This window comes from Lissotriton vulgaris, chromosome 4_1, assembly GCF_964263255.1.
Source record: "Lissotriton vulgaris chromosome 4_1, aLisVul1.2, whole genome shotgun sequence".
NCBI classification, from domain to species: domain Eukaryota; kingdom Metazoa; phylum Chordata; class Amphibia; order Caudata; family Salamandridae; genus Lissotriton; species Lissotriton vulgaris.
The window spans coordinates 1,268,593,005-1,268,610,795 of record NC_141691.1 but is presented as its reverse complement, the minus strand read 5'-3'; the positions used below and the strand labels follow the sequence as shown (position 1 = coordinate 1,268,610,795).

Sequence of the window (17,791 nt, the reverse complement as noted above, 5' to 3'; positions counted from 1 at the left end):
AGGTGTTATACGCCCCTCAAATATACTATTGAATACCCATCTACCCTGTATTATGAGCAGAAAGAAATACATACACCTTTTTGTAAGCATATTTACAGAGTATGCTGTTTAAAACACAGGTATTGAAGTATTTCCATGTTTACTTTTATGTCACTTGGTAAAAGCAGAGACACATATGCATACCTTCACAAACTTGGTCAAACTTACAACACTGGTATGCTTAGGATTGTTGTTTTATATTTGGTAGGTAGGCCTAACATTCTGAGCATTTGACTAATAGTGAACCTTCAAGAGAAAAGTGAGGTTTAAGACATTTTGGGGAAAGGATTAGTGAGTAGGCTACTTTGTATGAGTCTGTTGTAAGGGACAGTCAAAGCAGGCCTCTTTCTGCACATCTGTTGGTTCTTTCTGCACTTCTCTTGCTACACCTTTCTTCATCTTTCTGGACTTCCATTGCCTCTTTCTGTACTTCTCTTGTTTCTTTCTGCACCTTTCTGCACATGTCCTACCTATATAGGCATATTTAAAAATTAGTATTTAAATAAACCTTAGAAATTCACTGAAAATATAAGAGGTTTCAGGGACATTATAGTTGGGAATTAGCATTTAGAGTACCTTTGAAACTCACAGAAAAAACATAGGAATCAGGGACGTTATAGTTAGTAATTAGCATTTAAAAAACCTTAGAAATTCCTTGAAAAAAACACGGGTTTCAGGGACATGATGGTTAGTTGGACATTTCACTCGTACAAAACCAGAGAAATTCGGCTGATATAGTTAGTTGAGATAACTATAACTTGAGCCCCTGCAATGCAGTGCTGATGATGTCACATAATAAATCACTCATGACATGGTCATTGACGTCACTGATGACATCACTTACATCTCAAATGGCATCACTGATGAAATCATCCACATGATGTACCTCCTCACACCCTAATATAACCTTTCATACACCCACTCTAAAATACAGACTACCATTCTCGACACCTTAGAGACACCAATACCAGTTGGTACAAACCCACTCACTGATTCATAGGTCTACACACATCCACTCACTCACCAATATAGTCACTCATCAATACACCCTCTGATATATGCACTCATACACCCATACAGACACTCACATACTGCAACTAATCCCCAAAATTCTTAGTCTGCTGCACCCCTAATTCACATGAACCCAAGTTTGAAACACCAACAGCAGTGATTGGAAATGTTTGAAGTCCACTTGTGTAAAGTGTTGGAATATTGTATGCCAACCACTTAGTGCATATCTGCATTTTCCGGAAGTCGGGTCCTCTCAGCCCCCTGTGATTCAGTTTGAAAGCTTCTATCCATTCTTTGTGTGTCCAGTTTACCCTGGTTTCTTTGAACCATTTATTTTTTGTAGCTTGACACTCATTTTCAAAGTTATTCCCAGTGCTTAATTTCAGCCGGTAGTTGCTGGTGGAGGTGCCAGCAGTTATTTTCCAGGATTTGCACTTTATTTTCGGTATCGGATGTTTATAGAGGAAAAATTTTAAAAAGACGGAGGAAGAGAAACGTGGAAAAAGTGTCACAAAGGAGTAAGTAGAAACCTGAAGAGTGACCTAAAGAGGAAGGAGGTGTCTGCTAGTGGATTAAAGAGGCAAGGACTATGCAGCTTTGGTATTTCTTGCGTGCACATTTTATTACACTGGCCACATATTTCAAAGCAGAGCTTCGGACACTGGCACTCTTTCATTTATAAATTAAGCACTGGTTGTTCCATGAAGCCTGCAGTGTGTCCATTGACCCCTCTTTTTCTGGCCTTTAGAGTTATATAGACCCTGGACTCCTTCCTTTGTGGATTCAATGGAAACTTCATGTATTTATGAAGTGTAGTAGCAATTTGAAGGTAAGGGAGTTTATTCTGAGTCCATGCCGACAGTGTTTAAAGTTAAGCGGTTCCCAATGGATTACTTCATCATTGATCCAATCCATTACTTTGTCAAGATAAGGTTCTTTCCATCTGTTTATCTCTTTGTAAGCCTGATGAGCATGTACACAAGTGGGGTTGCTGCATGAACAGCAGCAATCTTTAAACCTTGATAAAGCAGCTTTTATTTTATCTTGAAAGTAGTGTAAGTATGGTATCTTACCAATTTAAGATTGGCTAGCGTTGGGGATGGGGGATATAGGTAGGGAAAATTCACAATCTTCATGCTTTTTATTAAGAAAGTATCAAAAGTCTTAGAACAATTTGAATGATAGAATCTAGTGTTTCTTAATAAAAACGCAACAAAATAATGTCTTAAAATCAGGGAGATTTTTCTTCATCCCAATCTGAGATTCAGGTTTGTTACAAATATGTTTGTTGATGTGAGAGTTTATTTTATGGAAAAACGTATCAGTAAAATCACTTGGGATTGTTGTGAAAAGGAAGTTGAGAAGATGTAGTATCTACATTTTTTCGCCATTGCTACTCTGCCAATGATGGAAATTGGTAACTTATCCCACCTTTCTAACATATTTTGGATCTTACAAATGAGAGCGAAATAGTTATCAATATATAAATCATTGTAGTTCTCAAACTCTTTTTTTTTTTTTGAGGATAAATACTCTGCAAGTATTGTATAGAAATAACATTCGTATTTAGAGCAGAATTACTGTTGCGGGATATTGGCCCGATACCCTGACAGTTGAAAATGCATGATATGGTGAATAAATTATTGAAGTTTCTAGTTTCTGGATGAATGAATAATACCAAATCATAAGCGTATAATTTGAGTTTGCGGCCCCAAGGAATTGCTGCTATTAATTCAGTCACTTTTTTCAGCAAACTAGCAAGTAATTCTTTAAACATTCCAAAATTAGGTTGAGTCGGTACACCCCTGTCTGATACCTCTGGTTATCTTTATTGGATACGTAACTCTGCTATTCAAGAATAAAGACAAATGTGACTTCTCTTATATCAAAGAAATGTTTCTATTGCGCTTTCCACACAAGCTGATTGCCTTCAGAGCTTTAAGAAAATATGTCCAGCTCACCAGGTCACATGCCTTCTCTGGCTTATAAACAATATTGCTGCAGGGATCTTATTTGCTGTGAAATAGTCTGGGGTTTCCACTAAATAATGGGATTTGGAATGCAACAAGCAGGTATACATGTGTTCTGATCCTTACTTCTTAAAATAGTTATCACACTAGTAATTCTTGCTGCTATGATCTTCATAAAAGTTTTACAATCTACATCTATCAAAGTAATGCTTGAATAGATTTTACATCTTTTGAGTTTCTTTCTGTGGAAAGCAGGAAACATTTTGCAAACCGCTTTAACCTTTGTTTTTCTCATTTATATATATATATCTATATAGATAAATCGCTATATAGATATATATTTTTCCCAACACCGTCACTCTTAGTAAGGACTTCCTACCCTCATAGGGCGGTCTCTGCATACTGAACGGACACCCGGAAACATCAAAAACACACTGATCCACCACCAGCAGAGAAAATGCCATATATCTGATGTTGGTGCATAGAATGTGTGTTATTTCATTCCAATATTGCAGGGTGCCACAGACCCAAAGCATTTAGGCTCCTATCTAGAACCTTGAACACATGGATGGGCATTGCTGTTAACACCACACATGTATAGTGAAACATGTGCTTACATTAACAACATAGAAGACATACGATTATGTCCCACATAGTCTTTCTTCTATTTTACGTATTTAGTCATTTCTTGTTATGGAAAAAACATGGTCTACCATTGACAAGAATCTGAGGGCCAAAACATTGTGACTTGTAAATCGGCAACATATAGATGACATTTTACTAATTCCATAATGTATAATATCAATGAAACTAAAATAAATATCTAATTTACTTTAAAAACATTTGAACCCTTTAATCAATGACAGTCCTCCTCTTCAACACTGTGCGGTGCTAATGACAATTTAGCCTTAATGGGCTTTTAATCATTCATTAAGTTCACATTTCATATGTGCATTACTTTCATCAACCCCATAAGTTGCATATGTCAATAAAGCCCTAGTGGGAATTCAATCATTTATCAAAGGTATATTTCTGTATATTTCATAGCAGTTATAGCAGTCGCCAGTAGGTAGTAGTTATAATTCGGACCTATTTTTCATAGGAAATATGCAACTTTCTATTCCCAATAACTTTAGTGCCGGTTTACGAATCTTCGTGAAATTTTCAAAACTTTTGCCCAGCTCCGGTCCGCTCCAATCCTGAAAGTCTCGGGGTGATTCGTCAAGCGGGGGACATGGAAAAAGGGGGGTCCCAAAACATGTTTTCCCCCTGCAATTTTCCGTAGGAACCTTTAGTCGCAGCTACAGCCCGAACTGCTCAACGGAATTACACCAAATTTGGCAAAGAGGTAGCCCTTGGTTGAGAGTTGTGCCTTTTTGTTAAATGGTGTAAATCCGTTCATTAGTTGCTGAGAAAATTAAAAGTAAAATCATATATATATATATATATCTATGGGCGCGGTGGATCCGCGCACCCTCCGCACACCCTCCCGAGCACGAGCTTCATGCTAATTGGCTGTCAACACTCCAAATCAGGAAGTGTTGGCAGCCATCTTTTGCCTCAGTAGAACTGAGGCACCAAAAAGCAGAGAAAAAAATGTGCAAAACGCAAAAAGGGGGCAGGGTAGAAACACCCGACCCCCTAAGCCTGCTTAGGGGGTCCCACAAGGACCCCCAGGGCCCTAATTCTTTAATTCGTTTTAAAAAAATCAGCAAAATCTGCGCAGGGTGCGTGGATCCTGTTGATTAAAAAAAAAAAAACGAAGTCTGGGCTCCCGCGCTTCCTTGGTAATTAGCCCCCGGGGGGGACAAATACCGGGGGCAATACTGATTATGTAAAGGGGGGAAGCCCCAGGGACCGCCACCCCGGGGCTTTTTTAAAAATATGTGCGGGGGCTCTCAGGCCCCCCCAGCCCCAGGGACCGCCACCCCTGTGGCTTATTTAAATTAGGTGTGGGGGGCTCTCAGGCCCCCCCAGCCCGGGGACCGCCACCCTGGGGCTTCTTTAAATTAGGTGCGGGGGGCTTAAGGCCCCTCCAGCCCTGGGGGCCGCCACCCCCGGGGCTTCTTTAAATTAGATGTGGGGGGCTTTCAGGCCCCCCAGCCCTGGGGACCACCACCCCCGGGGCTTCTTTAAATTGGGTGCGGGGGCTCTCAGGCCCCTCCAGCCCCGGGGACCGCCACCCCCAGGCTTCTTCAAATTAGTTGCGAGGGGCTCTCAGGACCCCCAGCCCCAGAGACTGCCACCCCGGGGCTTTAAGAAAAGAATGGCGGGGCTCACGCCACCTCCCACAGCCCAGGGGACCGCCACCCCCGGGGCTTTAAAAAAAAAATACCCTGTGTGGGGGACTCAAGCCCGGGGACCTCTACCTCCCCGGGGCTCTAAATATTTGAAATTGGGGGGTCCGTGACGGACCCCCAGCCCTGAGGAACCCTGGTGCTTTTTAGGTTGTGGGAGGGGGGCTGCGCGGCCCCCCTCCTGGAGCCTTGTTGTGGCCCTGGTGACCACCACCCCCCAGGGCCGGCTCCTGAATTGTCCCGGGTTGCCTACCCCTGGGACACTGTAGTTTGCTATGGCAGGGTGGGAGCCTCGCGCCTCCCATAGCAAACTTGGTATGAATTTTGAAAGAGAGCATGGAAACCTGCTCTCCCTTTTAAAATTCAAACCAAATTGCTTTTCCACACAGGCTCTCTGGTGCATACTGAAGGTACCTGGTGGGATATTTGGCCCACAGGGTCCCTCAGGATTGAGGAGGAAAAAATTCCCCAACTTAAATCACGCCACAGGGTGTGTTTGCAGACATGTCACCTCAGGCCATGCCCCCTTCCTTCACCACTGTGCAAACGTGCCCGTGGCGCGTTTTAAGTTGGGGGATTAACTCTCTTTCAAATCTGAGGGTCCCTGAGGGCCAACTAGCCCAACAGGTATCTCTAGTATGCACCAGGGAGCTGCATTGCAGACGGTGTTCAGAGGCCATGCCCCTTTTTACACCTCCCTGGAACGCAGCTCTATGGTGCTTACTGGAAGTACCTAGTGGGCTAATTTGCCTCGAGGGACCATCAGGATTCAGGGAGTTAATCTCCCAACTTAAAATGGCTTCAGAGCGTGTTTACACAGTGGGGAAGGGAGAGGACGGGGCCTGAGGTGACGTGTTCAAAACGCCCTATTATTTTACAGTACAAGGGAAACCCAAAGGAGCAATAGGTGAGGAACCTTGGGTGCATATATTGTTTCAAGGAACATTGGTCCCTAACAATTAATTGATAACTTGGAATGAATATAGATCACCTTTGGGTTTCCCTTGTACTGTAAAATAATATGTTGCGCAATCGCTGGATTGCAAGGGTCTAGCGCCCCTACCACTTTCCTCTCAAGTGGGTTCACGTCTTATCGTTCCTAATTTTACTGTATTGTGTGTTGCCCTCACTTCCCCTCCCTTAATTGTCATGTCTGAGCACACACCCCTTTATAACGAGGATGATATTCAGAGAGTCTTAGCTGGCCCGTCACTTCTTTCAGAAAGTACAGACGCCCCTGCACCCGCAAACAGCACATTGGGAGAGCAATTAGAGAAAAGCAAGAAAAAATTTGTCAGATTGGAACTTATGATAAGGTTGCTCACGGAATATCTCAGAACAAAGATAATTCCATTAGGCTTACAAATACGCAATATACCTGGGGTTTTTACCGATAATCCTAAATATACTACAGGATTCAGCCACATCAGCACCACTTGTTCCAGGCACTGGATGGTCCTTGGAATTGATATCGCAACTGATGAACTCAAGAAAACTACTCTTGAGATACAGGATCTAGAGAAACAAATTAAAGACCAAATCCCGCCCACAGAGGGTAAGAAACTCCTAGAGGAGGTTCAAAAGACTATTGACGAATTTAACAGGATTGAACAAAATAAAAAAACTAATAAAGTAAAAAAAGACATCAAAGCATTCACCTTAGAAAGAGCTTATCCCTATCTCGCCAAAGAATATTACACTAATAGAGCCTACAGTGGTCCTCGAACCCAACGTCCATGGGGGCGTTTCAATAGAAGGCAGAATATTGTAGGATTTTCTGACAGTTTAGTTGATTCATCAGACAGCTCAGAGCATAGTGAGGGACAGAACACTCCCCGTAGACAGCCTTTTTTAGAGCGGGCCAAACAGAACAACCCAAAAGGGGACGAGGAAAACAGCCACAACGATGGCCGAACCAACCAGGGGAGCGTTTTACACGCCGTCAGTATTACCATTGGTAATACCTGTTAACACTGGAGAAACAACTTCATCAGCCAACCCTTTGGCTAGTATGCAGATTGCTGCAATTGACCTAACTTTAGATATCACACCCAATACCAATGATGTGGTATCCACTACTAATATGCTTCCTATTTTCAACCTTACTAAGCATTGTCTATCCCCTTACGAACTATCTATTCTTAACAAAGGACTCTCATTTGTGCCCACCATTCGCCCCAACTTCCTTGAACTTCAAACTGAACTACTGCGATTTTTTAGAAAGATTAGATTACATGCTTTCTTTCTTCTTAATCCACCCACTACCAACTACATTGCGAATACTCCATTTAGACCTCCGTCCACCTTTTCCCCGACTGGGAATATGATACCTGGTGAGGTTATAACATTTGAAAAATTGGTATTGAAAGATTTAACAGAACTGGAGAATAGCCGTATCTTCATCCCTTATAATATTTCTTTAGCAGAAAAATCAGCATTGGCGGATCTTAAAGGCAACAATTCCATAATCATTAAACCAGCCGATAAGGGCGGGGGAATTGTTATGCAAGAAAAGGATAAATATCAGACAGAGATCCTACGTCAACTAGGTAACACTGCCCACTACAATAGGCTGCCTAAAAATCCTACCAAAGAAATACAAGAACTGATAACAAGAGACACCACTGAGGCCCTGAATACAGGTTATCTCACCAAAAATGAATTTCAGTTTCTTAACTCAAAATCCCCAAGAACCCCTGTGATTTACACCTTACCAAAGGTCCATAAAGACAATGAAAATCCCCCTGGTAGACCTATTGTCTCAGGGTGCGGGTCTGTCCTTGAGCCCCTTGGTCATTATGTCAATTATTTCATAAAGGAATTTGTACCTGGCACGCAATGCTACATACAGGATAGCAGGGCTATGATCAACCTGGTTGAGGAATACCCTTTTGACTCCACATCCGAGACACTTTGTACCTTGGATGTGGAGTCTCTTTACACCAATATTTCCCAGGTAGACTCCTTGTTGGTAATACAAAAGGTGTTGGACACACGCCCTCGCCCCCATGCAGTACCCACCTTCTTTATACTGCAACTACTAGAGATTTGCCTCACCAAGAATTTCTTTCTGTTTAATGACCAATACTACGGCCAGGTGAGAGGGACCTCTATGGGAGCTATTTTCGCCCCCAACCTGGCTATTCTGTATACGGACTACCTTGAATGTCACCACATCCTGTCCCCTATAAATCCCTTCCACAGTGGTATTGTCCTGTGGAAGAGGTATATAGACGACATTTTCCTCATCTGGCGTGACTCTCATGATCTCCTTTACCAATTCCAACACTGGTTGAATAATAATTGTAATGGTCTCCAGTTCACTCTATCCACCAATCATCAACAAATCCCCTTCCTTGACCTTAACATCCTAAATGACAACGGCAAACTGGTCACCAGCCTTTACCGCAAACCAACTGAGCGCAATACCTTGCTTAGCTACCACAGCCATCACCCGCGGGCTTTAAGGGACTCCCTTCCCTACTCACAATTTCTCTGTATTAGAAGAAATTGTTTTCACAAAAAAGACTATTTTAGTGAGGCCGGGGTCCTGAGCAATAAATTACTGGTTCGAGGGTACCCTAAAAGACTAAGGGCCCGATGTAGGTGGCCAATACCGGTCGGAAACGGCCGAATTCGGCCGTTTCCGACCAGTATTTGGCCTTTTGAGATGTGGGGGACCTTTTTTTGTCCGATTCGGTATTTTACCAATTCGGTAAAATTACCGAATCGGAAAAATACAGAATCGGCAAGTTTACCGATTTTTAAAATTCGGTATGTAGGTGGGACTACTTTCAGTCCCACAGGCCCTTCAGATTCGGTATTTTAACCCCCAATCCAATTGGGTGTTAAAATACCGAATCCAGGTGTGCATGCACATGTGTGCATGCACACCTATGCCATGTGACAGACAGACATGCCCTTAGGGCATGTCTGTGTGCCACATGGCACACAAGCCAGTATTGGGGGTGCTAGAGGGTGTCAAAGTGACACCCCCTGCACCCTTGCAGAAATCGGTAATTACCAAATCGGTAAATACCGATTCGGTAATGCCCATTGATTCCTATGGGCTTCAATGCCCATAGGAATCAATGGGCATTACCGATTCGGTATTTACCGAATCGGTAAATACCGATTCCTTCCGAATCGGTAATTTTTAAAATAAAATTACCTACATCTGCCCTTCTCTTTTTTACCACTTCTTAAATACCGATTCGGTATGAATCGGTATTTATGAAGTGATAAAAAAGATTTACCTACATCGGGCCCTAAACGTGCCTGGTACTGCCCCAGAGAGACCTTACTAGAACGAAAAGAGAAAAAAGAACAGAGCCGACTAGTTTATGTCACCACTTTTACACCAGTCTCTAGTGCCATCAAAAAAAGCATCGTAAGCCATTGGCCAACACTCAATGTCGGTCCCTTGAACCTTGAACGCCCGCTCTTTGCATTTAAAAAATCCAAAAATATAAAATAACATCTTGTCAGGGCTGCCTTTCCCTCGGAAAATAAACAGGGTACCATTGATGAAGCATGGGGGCTTCCTCGGCTCACTGGTCATGCAAAATGTGGGTCCTGCAGTGTATGTGACTGTACGATTGAAGGGAAGGATTTTATCTTTGGTTAAATTACGTTTAAAAGACAACACTTCACCAACTGTAATAGTGCCAATGTAATCTATGCAATCTTTTGTCCCTGCGATCTGATTTATATAGGACAGACTACCCAAAAGGCACGCTTCCGGATTGGCCAACATAAAAGCAGAATTCGGTGCAAGACACCAAATGCACCTCTTGTGGAACATTTCGTGTAGAAGGATCATAATGAAATGGACCTAAAATGGACAATCATTGATGTGGTGAAAAGCCCACCAAGAGGAGGAGATCTGAGTGGACTTTTGAATAAAGAGGAGTTGAAATGGATACTTCGGACTAAAAGTATCCACTCTGCCCTTACCTGTCTGGAAGATTGGACTTCCTTATTGTAACCCCTGACCTTGATCTGAACCTTCTGATTGGATTAGCCGTTCCAACACCAGTTCGTTTCTGGGCACCTTGCGCCCAGTACTGTATAATTGTAATTAATTCCCTAATGCGTCCAGTACTATATAAATGTAATTGATTCCCTAATGGAGTCCACTGCATGATTCAAATACCAACGTCTGGGCACTTACGTATTTCGTCCTCACCCTTTACTATACAGAAATGCACAATTTAAGATGGCCGCCGAAACTCTAGACCCTATGTCTCCACCTGACATGCGTGCCTTTTGTTATTCACTTGACCGCCCAGGACTCCTTATGTAGACTCCTCTTAATTCCAATGGAGGTTGTTGTGTTGCTTTAATATTAGCATCTGGGCCAAAATTATTGTACTCTCACTCCCCGTTGCACAGAAATGCTTGTTCCAAGATGGCCCCCGCAATTCCACCCTTGCCTCACGTGACACCTATGACATGACCGTTCGGTGACTCTTACTGAAGACTCTCCCGAGTCCTACAGTCCACACGAGCATTGACTCCTTGCAGCACCCGGAACCCCATTGAGGATCGGCACGGACTACCATTCTCGGTAAGCACAGCCCCGCACTTCGGCCCCTGTACGCAAGCTTTTGCTAACCGCGGCTTGTACCAGCTTACCAACTAGTACCTTTGTTTCTCTCCTACAGGGACCATTGTGTTTCCCCTCCCTTAGCAGACCTGCTGTTGCGGTAAGCAAATTATGTTGTTCCCGCAATTAATGTATAATTTTTTCAAGCCATCACCTCCTTCATGTTGGAATTCTTTATTACAGGTCTTGCGTAAATTAATTCAACATTGGCGATATCGCCTAGTTTAAATATCGCTAGGGTAAGCTCATTATTGGCATAATATAATTCCGTTTCACTCACATAGGAGGACCTTTTTTCACTGTAAGCGCACGGGTCCTCTTTTTGCCGGTGGTTCTAATCCCACATTACGGCCCACGTTCTATCCATCTGGTTGATTTAAAAAAATCCCGCCTATTTTACCACACTGCTGGTTGCCCACCGATGGCCGGATTCGTTCTCTAGCTGCCCCTCAGGGGTTCCACGAATTAGTAGCTGCTCACTTGTTCCGTACGGTCCGACCTTGCTGTAGCATCTTGATACATGCATGTACTGAGTTGGATGCCCCTTACAGGCCGATCTTGCGGTAACAAATTGTTGCATGCACAGACTGAATTGGAATGTGTACTCCTGTAATGGGTTGTACTATCAGACAAGACCTTTTATGTTTTGTGGTTCTTAAATAAGACTGTGTCTATCTCTTGTATCCTTTTTCCCCCCCTACCCTCCCCGTTTTTTCCTATGGTTACTGTTCCTATTGTTTCATTATTGTCTATGTTTTAACTTAAATGGTTGGGCATGATTTTGGTTTTTAGAATGATAAGGCATGAATTTTGATTGTCCTGATGATGATCCCGTAATACCCTAAGGGGATCGAAACGTCGTCGACACTTTACACTGGATGATTTGATTTGATTACTATTTAAATCACAACAGTGTACCTGTGCAAATATTTGTCTGCCAAAAATTTTGGAATGTATGCAGACTGCTCGCTCTTGCCTCATTCATGTTCATTTGTGTCACAATTGTCTCTTATACAGTAGTAGGACACAGGCTGTGTCCCACTTTCTGATATTGTATTTAATTGATTGACAAATTCTACAATTGTGTTATTAAACTCTGACCGGCTGGACAGTTTATATAGACTTTAATTGCTGATCTATATTCATTCCAAGTTATCAATTAATTGTTAGGGACCAATGTTCCTTGAAACAACAAATACGCCCTATGGCACATTTTAAGTTGGGGAAATAATTCCTCTTCAATCCTGAGGGCCAATGGGGGCCAACTAGTCCACCAGGTGCTCCCAGTAAGCGCTAATGCGCTGCGTTGCAGAGAGGTGGTCCAGGCTGTGCCCATTTTCTCTGCAACGCAGCTCTGTGGTGCTAACTAGAGATACCTGATGGGCTAGTTGTACCCAAGGGACACTCCGGATTCAAGGGGACTTTATCCCCCAAATTAAAACGGCCACAGGGCGTGTTTGCACAGGTCAGCTCATCCCCCCTCCCTTCACCAGTGTGCATAAAGAGGTAGTTTAAACCCCCCTGCCTTATTATATACTAGGGGCTTACAGAGGAGGTCATGCTAATAACCGGGGTACCCCAACGCATAGTGTTCCCTAGTGTATGTAGGTTGTATGTGTATGTTGTAAGTTACCACCAGTACTCATCTGAAAAGGTTGAGGGTACAGGATAATTTTGCAACAAAACCTCTTTCTGCTCCTCTGTTTGTTCTTTCTGCACGTGTTCCTTCTTCCTGCACTTTTCTTTGTCTTTGAGGACTTCTGTTGATTTTGTTTTTCATTTCTTTTTCTTCTTTCTTCACATGTGCTACCTCTGTTGACATAGTTAGAAACTAGCATTTAAAAAAGCTTTAAATTTCACTTAAAAAACCATAGGTTTCTGTTACATTAAAGTTAGAAATTAGCATTTAAAAACCTTTGAAATTCACTGAAAAAACCATAGGTTTCAGGCACGTTAAAGTTTGGAATTAGCATTTAATAAACCTTAGAAATTCACAGAAAAAAACAAAGGTTTAAGTGGGGTTCCAGTTAGCAAGACATTTCACTCATACAAAACCATTGAAATTCCCCTGTTATAGTTAGTTCAGCTAACTATAACTCGCGCGCCCGCAATGCACTTCTGACGACGTCACATATTACATCACTCATGATATTGTCAGTGATATCACTATTGACATCCCTGATGACATCTCAAATGACATCACTGATGACAGCATCCTTGTGATAGTGGCAGACCTCCTCTCACCCTAATATAACCTTTGATACACACATTCAAAAATAGAAACTAACATTTAAAAAAAAAATGGACATACCAATATCAGTTACAACAAACTTTTCAGTAATTCCAAGATCTACACACACATCCTCTCATTCACCAACAGTCCTATATAGTCACTCATACATGTACTCACTCATCATATGTACTCGTACGCCTATACATCCTGTTACATACCGCCACTCATTCATAGTTACTCACACACATAGTCACTCATGCTAATAAAGAATCAAACATCCATGTACTGGCATATACAGTTATACACACACCAGTACACTTAAATCTACAGAAACGTACACATACTTACTCTCTTAAACAATCACTTCTAGAAACACATACTTATTTATACAGGAACTCTTCCAATCTCTCACTCTCATATATACTCACTTATATACACCAATACTCACATATACTAGTTTAAAACATATGTAGTTACCCATAAAGCTACTTTTGAGACAGTCATTCACTCACTAACATACCCATACACACACTCCTCCACCCATACAGTCCTGCACACATGCTGTCTTCAAGACATAGAAACAGTTAGTCACTCATTCATGCTTCTATGCACTACATAATACCCCCCACTGAACCATACAGATACTCAGACACTCATACTGATACTCAAAAAACCAACTAATAACCTATACAGACACTCATGTAGCTACTCACCAACCCATGCAGCCACTCATACACAAAGTGAGAGACTGATACAGATATTTATATATTTAAACATTACTCACAAACCTATGTATTCACTAAGATACACTTAATCAGCCAGTTATACAATCAATTTTACAAAAAAATCATCCATTTAGATAATTATATACACATTTATTCTTCCATCGACCTTCAGATATACATATATAAAACATATTACATTTTCTGAAAAACACACATTCACTGAATGATGTCATCAGGGATGTCATGAGTGATGTCACTGACCATGTCATGTGTTATGTAATATATGACGTCCTCAGCAGTGCATTGCAGGCGCGCGAGTTACAGTTAGCTGAACTAACTACAACGGGGGAATTTCAATGGTTTTGCATGAGTGAAATGTCTTGCTAACTCTAACACCCCTGAAACCTATGTTTTTTCTGTGAATATATATATATATATAATATATTCCGCTTATGAAATCTGGCTTCTCCGCGTTATCTTTTAACGCAGAATTCTGGCCAAATTTTGCCAATAGCTGCATGGTGGAATTACTTTCCTGCAAAGCTCCATAAATGGAAGCTGGCGAGTGCAATTTGATGTCTCCTAGTGCGATTTTCTAACTCTGGCTGTAGTGCCATCTCGGTCAGAGGGCTCCTTCTGGAGCAGATTTGCTGTTACTCAAACAGATTTTCTACAGCAGCAAAAGGAACTTGATAGTCGCTTGCTCTTATGCACCTCATGGTGTAGTTCACACTGAGGTCTACCTTTTAGAGCAAGCAGCTGTAGAGCAAGCAGGGTAATGCTAATATTTTCCGCCCATAGGTGGAACTCCGTTAAATCTTGCGAAGTTTTTATGCAACTCCATGAATTCCCCTCACCAATAGCTAGCACACTTTTAAAATTTTGATTTTATCATTCTAACATGGCCATCTGCCAAGTAACAGCAGCAAATTAATAATACCTGCCATACATCACAATGCGTGTGCATAAGTTCAACAATTAGCCACACAAATGTTACATGTCTAAAGCAATATTAAGGTCATGCCATTAACATAAAAATTCTTTAATTCTTTCTACCTTTAGGAACCTCACCAGGGTATGGTCCATGGCAGGCGTGTGTCATTTACCCTCCAGAGCCTGCAAGATCCCATGTATTCGGAGAAGGTCCCCATATTCTCCAGCAGAGGGCCATTAAAGTTGACAGCTCGGCTTTAGGCCAGTTCGAAACATACCACAGCCACCATACCATCTGGTGTGCTTTTAGCCTTCCAGCTCATCACTATATTTCATTTAGCGACCATCAAAGAAAATTCCAAGGTTACATTTTTTTGCTATTCACTATTTCAGTGTGTTTGAATTGACCTCTATTTACAGGTTTACATGCCCCTCCCCCGCCGAAGTAGGGGGTGGAGCCCGATAGAACAAGATTTACAAGTGTAAAATTAATGCTAATATTTTTTACACAGAGGCGTAGGTCTCCACCACCGGCACAGATTACCCTGTGATAAATTGTAGAGAAATGTAATAAAATTGAATAATTATACAAATATATTTAAAATATTTTAATATAAGATACACATTTAGATTAAATTAATCAGCTCTAAACCTAAAGGTTACAGCATATTAGCTCATCAAATTAAATTTGTAATAATTATATAAAATATTTGCACAGTAAGTAAAAGAAATCTCACCCTCACTATCATTTTTACATTTCATTAATACATTTTATGAGAAATTGTTTAATTGTAATTCTCTGTGCAGTTTGAGATGTATTCTTAAATACAAATATAAATATTAATGTATTTAATCAAAAGAATGTTAAATGGATTTTTACTCAACAGTGAAATATATATATATATTTTTATTTTAAATGCATTTTAATGTTATTTCCATGGGGTTGTTATATTTAGTCCCTATCTCCATTATTTTCTAAGGGAGTGCATTGCAGTACCTATGAGTGGCCCTGTATGTTGATAGGCACATTGCAAGCCTGTGCTGGAGTACATTTACAACAGTTTTGGGTCCTTTTCAGGCTGTAATAAATGTAGAAGTGCATAGCAATAGGCTTACCGTTTTGTGTGTGAGCTTATATATTTGCATTTCTCTCCCCAAGCTTCTCCTTTATCTCTCTAATTCTCTCCAATGTAGGAGAAAGTATTTCCCATTTTCCAGACATTCTCCCAGGTTCCTTCCTCATTTACTACTTAAACGTAAATCTACGTGTGCCGAGACCTCCGCAACCGTTGTGGAGAATAATGCATAGAAAATATAGGAGAAGCAAAGGTCGCCAGATCCATGTTTTGCAATAGCATTTTGTAAATACTTGTCTAATTCAATTGAAGTGCTACTAAACATAATACAAAGTGGGGTGTGAGGCCACGGTGTGTTTAATGATTAATATAGTGATCTATTCTTGATGTATAACTTTAAACATGAATGCTCTTGATTTATGCATATGAGTAGAGCCAAATGGTGTGAGTTGTTGCATTCTTTTAGGTTTTTTACACTGTTTAATTTAGTAGCCATATGGATTGGTAAATGTAATGCACTAGGAACCTGTTTTGTCTGTTTATGCAAAACACATGCATATTGATTAGGAAATTCTGTTTTCCCATTTAGTTTCTTATAAAAAAGATACCAAGCCCAGGAAGAAAGGAAGATGGCTGTGGAGGAGGAGGAAGAGAAAATCTCGATTGTCACAAATGCTGAAGAAACTCGTGTTGGAAGAACAAGGACCAAGAAGGGAAGACAAAAGTCTGAGACAGAATTCAGAAAGGATAGAAAAAGCAAGTCCTAATTACCAGGAAATGCCTGAATTTATGGAGAAAGTAAAATGCATAGTGCCTCTTAATCAAATGTCACAGGCGCATGAAGTTAGAGCAAATTCAGAAGGAGTGAATCAGGAGCAGGCCAAATATGAGGCAGAACAAAATGTGATATTGTCTCTTGAGCAATTCTCTACAGATAAAGCACCAAAAATTGTTGACGATCTTGGCAAAGCTCAAGGATTGACAGAGGAGAGGAAGCAACAGAAGAACAATAAAGAGCATGAAGTGCAGCCAGAAAACCACAAAGGGCCAGGAGAGCAGGAGAACCCTAATGACCCAGAGGAGCAGCCGGAGAACCACAAAGGGCTAGAGGAAGAGCAGCTGAACCTCAGAGGGCCAGAGGAGCCGCAGGAAAACCTTAAGGAACAAGAGGAGCAGAAGGAGAACTGCAAAAGAGTAGAGAAACAGCCAGACAGTACTAGAGAAAATGAAGCCAAAAAAAAGCGACCTAATTACTTTGTATCCATTCCAATTACAAATGATCAGGTATTAATTATTTTATGAAAGTGTTGAGATAAAATAACTAATCAACTCACAAATGGTTTTAAGTATCTACTTGAGCGTGGAAAAAGGAATGGGTAAAAGGAATAGGAAAAGTTCCTTGGAGTTTCAAATTGTCTTATTACTCATAGTTCACTTGCATATCGTTAGGATATTGGTTATCTTCTTCAGTGTTGTATCCATTCACATGGTGGTTGTAATATATTGTTGTATGGCTTTGATCGTATCTCAAAGAGGAAGATACCTAATTAGCAGATTACCTTTAAAACTGAGCCATAGGAAGATGAGAAGCTAAGTTGCTTTTTCTGCTATTCATAGTTGTGACTTGCTTATCACACCAGATGGCACCTGTGCAAAATGAAGAGTGCAGAGCAGTGTTGAGTTAATGCTCAGGCCTTTTGTCATTGATCTCAGGTTTGATGACAGTGAGTACACACAGCCTCGTCACTGGAGATGATCCGTCTGCAAAAGGCCATATGAAGATTCTCGATGAGGTTGAAGGCTGCATTGAGGCAGAAATACCAATCCTTGAACTAAAAGTCTTGGAGAATTCACGGTGTCCATGACAAAAGCCCAGTGTTAACACATTGATAGTTCTGC

General features: G+C 41.3%; 1 protein-coding gene across 1 annotated transcript in view; it reads left to right on the top strand.

The window, feature by feature from the left end:
• Positions 1-17,194, top strand: part of LOC147723123 (uncharacterized) — a 59,296-nt gene extending 42,102 nt beyond the window's left edge. The window contains exon 2 of the mRNA XM_086967448.1: positions 16,482-17,194. Coding sequence (XP_086823574.1) covers positions 16,565-17,194 — 630 coding nt within the window. The 5' untranslated portion in view covers positions 16,482-16,564. The remainder of the gene's footprint in view (positions 1-16,481) is intronic.
• Positions 17,195-17,791: the final 597 nt, after the last annotated feature.